The sequence below is a fragment of the Podarcis raffonei genome, chromosome 8 (assembly GCF_027172205.1).
Source record: "Podarcis raffonei isolate rPodRaf1 chromosome 8, rPodRaf1.pri, whole genome shotgun sequence".
In the NCBI taxonomy this organism is placed as follows: domain Eukaryota; kingdom Metazoa; phylum Chordata; class Lepidosauria; order Squamata; family Lacertidae; genus Podarcis; species Podarcis raffonei.
In genome coordinates, this window is record NC_070609.1 from 20,194,552 (window position 1) to 20,204,182 (window position 9,631).

The following is a 9,631-nucleotide window of genomic DNA, read 5'->3' on the forward strand; positions in this document are numbered from 1 at the left end:
ATTTACAGACCTGTATCTCATCCTGGTAAATCACGGCATTAAAATAAACCCCAAGTTGTGGTTTCACTTCTTACATGCTCAACTCACCATAGGATTATTGTACTTTCCCAATTTTATATAGTATTATTTCAATCACATTCTCAATGTGGTTGACAGCTGAAATGATGCACATCAGACAGCCTATTAGTTCTTATGGTTAACATAGCAAAAACCAGGAATGGAGAATCCATGACCTTCCAGAAGTTGTTGGACGCTAAGTCCCATCAGCCCCAGTGAGTATGGACGACGATCAGGGATGATGAGAACTGGGAGTCCAACAACATACAGAAGGCAGCAAATTCCCCATCAACACTGGGAGAGCAGGAAGGAGGAGGGACTACCTGAGAAAGCTAGAACTTATAACATTCACTGATGCAAAGTCCAATGAATGCAAGATTCGGAACTAATTGCTGTCAGTGGGCAGGTGGGTGAGCTTAAGTAGCAAAGAAGTTGAATCAATTTGAGCTTGCTCCATTATATATATATATATAAAGGTCCTTTTCCGAACCTCCATCAAAATGCAAAATATTTTCTCCTTGTCTGGTAAGCCTCTGCAAAAAGGGATGCAACAGGTCCTCCATTGGATCACAGATGCCTACAAGTTCTTTCTACCAAATCAATATTTGTTCCCCAATAAAAATATTTGCTCTAATATAAAAAAGGGCTTATTGCAATTAAAGTGTAAAAACTGTGTAGGATTGTAAAAAAGACCCGCACCAAAAGTTGAACAGGAATAGCAATCAAAGATCCTGCCTATAGTGTCAACAAAGGGGTTGTCTCATTCCACCTCATCTTCATCTTTGGAAGCATAGATAGCCTGGTTCCGCCTTTTAATTTTCTTTGGCCCACCCTTTCCTTCTTCACTTGTGTCACTTAGCCGCTTCAAGGCCGTTTCACTGGGGATCACCTCTTCTGGCTGGTTTCTCTCACTCGATTTCTCCAGTTCATCACTTTCTACAGTATCATTCGGCGACACAGCCATGGAACCTGGCGTGACCCGGATGTCGGAAAAAGTTGTTGAGACGTCAGAAGGGTGGTTGGCAGACGAGTCCACTGGGCAGCTGCCTGGCTCTTCTTCACCATCGCTGTCTTCATCCAGTATTATTTCATCAGGGTTGATAGAAGAGGACAAGCCAGAAACGTCTGTATTATAGTCACTGGGCTCCTCTGCTGATCCAGTACTGTCTACCTCCTCCTCATCATCATCATCCTCATCTCCGTGCTCCTCTCTCAGTTGTTGGATTCGGCCATTAATGTCCAAGAGGGCAAACCGGGCACAAAACTCGGTCGTCTGGGGATTGATTTGATGAACGGGTTCTCTGTGCTCCTGGGATTTGTTTGAGTTATAACAGGGAACTGTGGTACTGAAGTTATGTGGAACCTTAAGGTCGTGGTTCGCCTCTTCCAAAACCGCCTTGATGTCTTCTTCTGTGACACTGTAGTCCCATCTACAAGAGGCCAAACACAGGGAGGTTCAAGTAAGGCTACCCACCTCTCTGCCCCTTACATCTGAAGAACTTCAGGGCAGAGAAAAGGAAGTGCTTCCTCACACAGGGCATTAACTGATATATGGAGTTCTAGGGATGGTAATGCCTCCTAACTTCAATGAGCTGGATTCAATTATCCCAGCATGCTAGAGGAATCCAGCGCAAGGGAGAGTTGGGAGTAGTGCAATCAATATCTACTCAGGAGTCCTATGGATTCAGTGGGGCTTACTCCCAAGTAAGTGGGGTTAGGATTGTTGCCTTAGTTGTTGTTTTTAATCTGACTGTTTCATTACTGCTCTGTTGTATTGGTGGGATGTTGGCAGAGGAGGCATAAGGGGTGAAAAAGCAGCAAATAAATAGAAATATACAGACAACACTCTACATACTTTGCATGGAGTCCATTGTTTTCAGGCATATTCCAGGAATTTGGAGACACATTAACAAGATTGTTTGTAGCTTTAAGAACAGCAATCCATTCAGGGTCATATTCCAGGCAGTCAGATGCACTTGGGTCATGCTCAATCTCTACAATCTTAGAAAACATTGGGAAATTAAAAATACCTATTTGTCCTCCATAGCAGGCAAGACTTGGCTGTGAATTTAAGGCACTAGCACCTCAGATAAATCTACCCTTGCCCTTCCTACAGACTGCACTTCTCCCTTGTTTTTGGAAGGACCATGAAGCCAGGCTGGGAAACGGGTAGGGAACCTTCTGCAGCCCAAGGGCCACATTCCCCCACAGGCAACCTGGGGGGGGGGCGCATGTCACTAGTGGGCAAGGCAAGAGAAAAGCAGGTAAAGCAACAGAGACGGCTCTTACTTTGTACAGTAAGCCACAAAAGCCAGACATTTATCCACACAACTCTCCATCCGCCTGGAGGCTTTGTCACAGTTCAAGGACACATCCATGCTATGCAAAAACACTCAAGGAGGGTGGAGAGGGCTGCAGCTTCGGGAAAAGGTTCCAAGGTGCAAACAGATCATCCTGGAAGGTCATATCTGGCTGACCATTTCTCCCCCTTTTACAGAAGATTCTAAATACCACTGAGCCTTAGGCCTCATAACAACAGATACCAAACAGAAAATTCAGCATGTTTTACCTGTAGGAAGTCTCTGTGGGGCAGGCATTTATCCAGGGCCAGAAATTTTGTTGCTTTTGGCTGTTTCCCACTGCCATTGGCCTATTAAGGGGGGGGGATACATCAACAAAAAAGGGCACATGTACCAAAGTCAACATTTTTGGCTACACAACAAGGTTTGAAGCGATTTATATGCATGGACATATGAAGCTGCCTTTTTGTGAGTCAGACCACTGTTCCATCTAACCCAGCAATGTCTATTCTGACTGGCAGCAGCCTTCTATCTGAGATGGAAGTCTTTCTTACCCGGTGCCTCCCAAATCTTTGGTTGGAGATGCCAGGGTTTAAACCAGCAAAACATAAATTCACAGACAGACAACTGTCTTCTGCCCTTCTGAAAGTACCAGAGGTTAGCTTGCCTATCAGTCATTTTCACTTATATAAAAATATCAACAGTGCAAAGAAGAGTGTGAAGTATATCATTACACGGCAGGCTCTCCAGGTTTGTCCAGCTCTATGATTCCAATCAGAATTCACTAAGGGCTACTTATCAAAACAAACCAAGGTAAATTTATCAATAGCCTGTTAAGATCCTAACCACTGTCCTGGAATCCCCGATAAGCTTATATTTGAATTATGGTATTTTGAAAAAGGTTGTAATAGAGCACAAGTAAGGAACTTGAGGATGCTGTTGGACACCCTATCAGCCCCAGACAGCATGGCCAGTATTCAGTGATAATAGGGGCAGTAGTTCAAAAACATCTGGAGAGGCAGTTTCCCCACCGCTGCAATCTATTATATATTTTGGAAGGCTGTTTGCTTACATGTTCCCTATGCATCTGAACCCCTCTTAAGAGATTATAAACAAATTTTACATAATAACTCCTGAGCTCAAACAGCAGCTTTTTGTCTATGTTTGGAGACAATGGGACGCCATTTAGAATCAATATGACAGAATGAACCTTTCTCAGAATTCTCAAGCAGTGCCAGGTGCAAGCTGAGCACAACTGGCCCCCAATCCAGAGCAGTTTGTTATTTTGAAACTACTGGCAGGTATCAGGTTTCCTCCACTGAAGTTTCTCTGGAGCTCCAGCGTCCGTTAAAAACAACAATGGTGGAACACAACTGCACACATAAATGTCAACAGAGGCACAGCAAAACGCTCCAATTCTTTTACCTGGTGCTGCATGAAAGCAGCAAACTTCACATGTAGGTGTGCAGCGAACCAATAGGTTGGTTTCAAGTGCTCCAGAAGCTCTGAAGCAGCAGGACTTCCCAATGTATTACTCTCCACTTCTTGGCGGAAGAAGGATTTTTTCCTAAGCAGCAATTTCTTGTCTCCATAATGATATATACTTCTGGGCCAGTCGTGGGACATAAATACATCCATAGGCTGTTTTAGCTGTTGAACCAAAATGAAAGCAACACAAAATGAGGTAAGACGGCTGCTGTTGTGAATAAAGGAAACACAGCACAGGATCACAGAATCATAGGATGTCAATTAATTTTTAGGGAAGAGGGGAAATGATTAAGTGGGCTTAACTGCATTAGTTTCAATGGGTCTGCTCTGAGTAGGACTAATAAAGATGATTGTTCTCCTAAGTTTTGACTTACTGTACTGGTTTTTTCTTTTTGATTTCTTCTGTTAAGTAATGTTTTATCGTATCTTGATTATATTTTCAATATTATATTTTGCTTGTCAACATAGATTGTATTTGTTTTTGTTAACCGTTTTATTTATTTGTTTTATTTTTAAAGAGCCAGCCAGTTCAGCAGGACCTGCTGAGACTTCCTGGTGTTTCTGCAGCTGAATGCAACACCAATGAAGAATTATTATTATTATTATTATTATTATTCCCCTGCCTTTTTTCCCTGAGAGGAATTTAAGGTGGCTTAAAGATAAAATCAGAACAGCTTTAAACACGGGGCAGGGGGCGGGACAATAATTAAAAAACAGTTAAACATTAATTCTCATCCCTCTGCCTAGCAGAGAGCTGCTGAAGAAGAAATAACATAACTAGAAACAACATAAAACCCATTTTTAAAAGGTGTAAGCCCGTTTAAAGGCTATTAGAAGATCTGGAAAATTAAAAGGCTGGTGGCAGAAAACCTAGTGACAGAAAGATTAACAAGAACGGTGCCACACAAATCTCTTGGGAGACTGTTTTGAAGTTGGGATGCCAGCCCTTATCCCTGTGGTGCCACCCACTTTATCTCAGATGGCGATGAAGGTACTTGAAGGGGAGGGGCAGGGCTATGAAGAAGATCTTAACATACAGACAGGTTGATATGAAATTGGATTTACACTAACCTGCTTGAGCTTGAAGACTTCAATGTTTCTTACATGGTAGACACTTCTTATCGTTTGTTGGTTGTATGGTGGATACTCAAAGTGACCTTAAGCAAGTTGAGAAACACTTAGCTGAATAAAAGCAATGACAAAAAGGAAGACTTCCTAATTGGCTCCGATCCCCTGAAACAGCAGCATTGTGGAATGGGTGTTATATTCAACCTTCTTTGAGAGTTGCACAAGTGTGCTTATCACTATACTACAAGGCCAGTTTCAAGGTGCTAATGATAATTTATAAAGCCCTATACAACTTGAGATCTAGAAGCTTGATCACAGAATGCAGATGTACTATAATTTTAACAGATAGTATTATTTATGCATTTTATTTGCCCTCATTTTATTGTACTGATTGATGTTACTGCTTTAAGATTAAATGCACTGCACACCACCCTGAGATTGCTTTCAAAAGAAGGCAGGCTAAAAATATTTTAAATAAGCAAACGTAACAAGGAATTTAACTTCTTCCTATTTCATTCAATGGATATTTGGCTTTAGCGCCGTCAATTGAACAAAGACCACACAACCTTACTCTGACATCCTCAAGAGGCAAGTAACAATTTTTCCTATTTTACTGAAGTGAAAACTCAGTACCCAGGTGAGCAGGGATCTGAAATGAGGCCCTTTGCTGATCACAAGGCAGATGAGATAGAATATCACTACAACAAGCCAACAGAAAGGTGCAGAGAAAACTAGATGGACATTCTTATCCTTTTTCCTTCTATCTGTATCTTATACTTTCCTCACAGGAATCAGAGTAGTGTTTGGGCCTCACAACACCACTTTGAATTAGGCCATGGTAAGAAATAGTTATTTGCTCCAAGTTTCTCAGCTAAGCATTTTAGTCAAGTAAAAATTTAAAACTGGGTTTCCTACATCCAAGAAAAACCCTTGATCCATTTTGCCACATTGATTCTCTTCAGCACTGCTGCATCACAGGGATAATCAAGACCTGTTCAGATGTACCAGTAAACTAGGGTTCTCCAGTAAAAAATATGCTGTGGTGGGCATTGGAACCACATGCTCCCTTTTCCCCTCCTTCAAGCAAGAATGAAGATTAAAAAATGCCTACTTTCAGTTTTGAATAAGCTGCAGTTTCCCACTACATCTAAACTCAATAACCTAACTGTGGTTAGTTCACACAAACAAACATCAAACCATGGTTTCAGATCCTGATTCATTAGCCACAGCTTCCCATGGCATCAAAACCAGGCTTCAGAATCACCTAGCAGCAACAGACGCAACTCACTCTAGTGCAATAAGTGCTACAGCCGAAAATGAAATTCAGATTTAAAACAAGAATCTGCAGCACAACCCCATCCTAGACATACCCTTTTTGTAATCATGAGATTTGAAGATGCCAGAGAGTCCACCAATTCTCACCCCGCGATACTTTACCACTCCAGCATAACCTGAAACAGGAAAAAAATATGTAGATCAGGCTAAGAAGTAGAAGACTGTACACAAAAACCACGAGCAGTACATAAAGTGGTTACTGATTCCCAAGAATGTGCTGTATTTCCTTCATAGCAAAGAAAAAGGTTGCATTCTGTAATGTGTATAGGGATAATAGTGTATTTTGGGCTACAATCTGCTGCTCACTATACTGGCCACACGTCAGAAAAAGACAGAATTGGACCTAGATATTTTACTGTTGCTACACTGAAAACTTTCCAGAACAGCTATACAGGCTTACACTGAAAACATTCCAGCAAGAGTATACAACTTCACCTGCAAGATACTGACATGCCTAATTTTGGAAGGAAAGTGCAGTCCCCCACTATAAAGCTGAACTTCTAAATCCTCAGCCCTATGCTTGTGCATCCTAAGCTATCAAAACAGTAAGCAAAATGTTAATACCAAGGTAGTAGATGTTTGGTGCTACCCATCCGCCATATGGTAGCTCTTGCAAGTGATTGGAGGCTTCGTGGTTGCCCCCAATAAAGATGGTCAGGACAGGAGCCTTCTTCTCTCCAGAATAATACCTAGAACAAAGCCAAAAGCCAATGTCTTCGTCACTGGTATTAAGGATCAGCATATTCATGTTTCCTGATCAGAGGAATCAGGCCTATAGGTTTATATGCATGCACATTGTATCATACATTGCTTCTGATGTGCAGCTGGGGAGGTGGAGATGGCAAATGGTCTACTGCTGAGCGGAAAGTGCTCTAAGAATCACCAAATTAACATGAAACACATAAAGCTAACCTATTTAATTGCACCTGTCAGTCGGACATGAAGTGGAAGCCGGAGCATGTTTAGTCAGAAGTTAAGTCCCACTAAGTTCCACAGTCAATCCAACTAAGACTGACTAAGCCACGTATTTCACCTCAACTTGGGACGCTGGATTTAGTTAACACACTACAGTATATGGATAAAAGGAGTGCATAGACTGAAAGGGACAGTGGGGCTTTCTCCAAGGCCAGTCAACTTCCTCCGTCTGCCATCCACACGTTGCGTGTGAACATTTTGCAGGGGGCAAACCTACACAAACCTGTTGACTTCTACAGAAGGTGGAATCCCGCATGATCAAGATTTCAGTTCCTGCAGAGATCTGCAGCGCTTCTCTTGCAGATACTCACCTTTGGATGTCAGGAGTAGAGAGAGGAAATGCTGTGTAAAATTGGGATGGGGGTATGTGTGTCAGTGGTGTGGCCCTGCCACCCTTTCCTCTCTCAGGGCCCCCATGAAAATGGGGCTTAGGTTCTTTCAGGAACACTTGACATTTGGTTAATACTTTGCTATTCGCATATGGAAAACCTGGTGAAAAAGCACACCAAGAAAAACTTCCCCTGCTTTATGCTGTAGTCTTTCCGCCTACGAGAGCTGCTTTAACAACCTACCAAAGCATAAAACACAAATTATATATTTTACACACGCGCACACAATGCTTAACCAACTCCTCTACCAACCCAACAATTAAAAATCCCGCAAAGGATCTTGCACTCTGCGCGTGCTCAGAGGCACTCTTCCCTCAAATGGGTTCCGGGGCGGAGCCTCCGCGGAATTCGAAATCCTGCTGCCTCTTCGTGGGCGACTCACCTCGCGAAGCCCCCCAAGCAGCGGTACTTGGCCGGCACCGCCATGCAGCGCAGGTCCGCCGCGTTGCGCACGGCCTGGAAGTCCCCGGCGCACAGGAGCAGATCCGGCGCCGCCTGGCCGTGGCGCTGCTCCAGCAAATGGAGCGTCTCGTACATCTTGTCAAGCGCGCCATGGCAGCAGCCGGCCACCGCCACCTTCATCTTCCGGCCTCGGCGCATGCGCCCCGGCGGCGGCAGCCCGGCCTGCGCAACGCACGCGCTCTCGACCGTTGCTTTCTCCGCATCGCGAGGCAGCCGGAGGGCCCCGCCCCGCCCCCTGCCGCTGCCGCTGTTGCTGCGCATGCGTCTTTCTTTTGCTCTCACCGAACGTTTGGAGGTTGCGCTAGTATTGCGACAATGTCCCGCCGAATGATTTTTATCATCTATGGTTTTAACGTGGCTCCAAGGAACTTTTTGCTTCATTTATTGTATTATTATTAATCATCATCATCGTTCTTTATTACTCTTAATCGTTATAAGGAAACCAGCCTCGTAATGGCACATATTACGATATTTTATGTGTTATCATTTCATATTATTATTATTATCTTCACCATCATTCTATTCCTTACCCACCCTTCCGCAATTAGGTGGGCTGCGACACGATCAAATTAAAATGCAATATATCAGAATCGGTTTAAACAAAGGGAAGGTTAGAATGTTGAATCCAGCTCCTCCTTAGGAACAGCGTTCGCGTGGAAGTGCAGCGGCGAAAGAACAATGCAAGAAGTAAAATGCCATCAGAAATTTCAGTTAAAGCCTGCAAGTGTCTGACGTGGGAACGGTGGGTGTGGGCAGATGGAAGAAGGAGGGTATTTTTCTATAGCCAATAAATGCAATTTCCAAGCAACTTGTCTCGGGATTCAGGATCAAGCCTGGTTTCTAAGCGTGCTTAGAAGTAAAATGGGTTTTCCCCGGGTTGCCATGCGTTCCGATCTGTCACTAAGAAAAGGGTTTTCCCTTGGGAAGGGGGAAACCGCTCGGTCCCATTCTTTCAAGAAGCAGAAGTGTGGATACGCCCTTAAGTATGTCCCGTTTAACTGCTTGGAGATCAGGCTTGTTCTTGAGACAATTTGCCTAGAAATGGCATTTACTGGCTACAAAAACATATCTTCTTCCATCTGGCCACATCCACCGTTCACATGTCAGACTCTTGCAGCATACGCTCCATCACTTCTCCTATGAAAATAGGGACGTCCCATTCCATAATGATAATTTTACTAGTTGTACCCCACACATCTTACTGGGTTGCCCCAGCCACTCTGGGCAGATTCCAACAAATATAAAACATAATAAAACATTAAGTATTTTTTTAAAAAAACTTCCCTATACAGAATTGTCTTCAGACGGCTTGGGGGTCAGATAACCCCATACCCTCCAGCATTTCTCCAGTGAAAATAGGGACATCCTACCATACCCTCCAACATTTCTCCAATGAAAATAGGGAGGTCCTAAGGAAAAGCGGGACATTCCAGGATCAAATCAGAAACTAGGATGGCTTCTCTAAATCAGGGACGTCTCTGGAAAATAGGGACACCTGGAGGGTCTGTTGCAGGCTTTAATTGAATGTTACAGCACTAACAAAGCATCACAAAAATA

The 9,631-nt window shown here is 43.4% G+C and overlaps 1 protein-coding gene across 1 annotated transcript; it reads right to left on the minus strand.

Annotated features, from left to right (window-relative positions):
- Positions 1-747: 747 nt before the first annotated feature.
- DBR1 (debranching RNA lariats 1) lies at positions 748-8,266 on the minus strand. The gene is made up of 8 exons (XM_053398402.1): positions 7,995-8,266; positions 6,813-6,937; positions 6,284-6,364; positions 4,917-5,002; positions 3,783-4,007; positions 2,627-2,707; positions 1,913-2,058; positions 748-1,487 (listed from the first exon to the last, which is right to left on the minus strand). Exons 1-8 carry the CDS (start codon positions 8,210-8,212, stop codon positions 818-820), a joined length of 1,632 nt encoding a protein of 543 aa, XP_053254377.1. The 5' UTR covers positions 8,213-8,266; the 3' UTR covers positions 748-817.
- Between the last annotated feature and the right edge of the window lie 1,365 nt (positions 8,267-9,631).

Coding starts and splice junctions, on each gene's coding strand:
- DBR1 (XM_053398402.1), bottom strand. CDS start 8,212: ATGCGCCGAGGCCGGAAGATGAAGGTGGCGGTGGCCGGCTGCTGCCAT. Junction 5,003..6,283: donor ATCTCATGATTACAAAAAGG/GTATGTCTAGGA, acceptor AACTTGCTTAAG/GTCACTTTGAGTATCCACCA. Junction 1,488..1,912: donor AACAATGGACTCCATGCAAA/GTATGTAGAGTG, acceptor GGCCTCTTGTAG/ATGGGACTACAGTGTCACAG.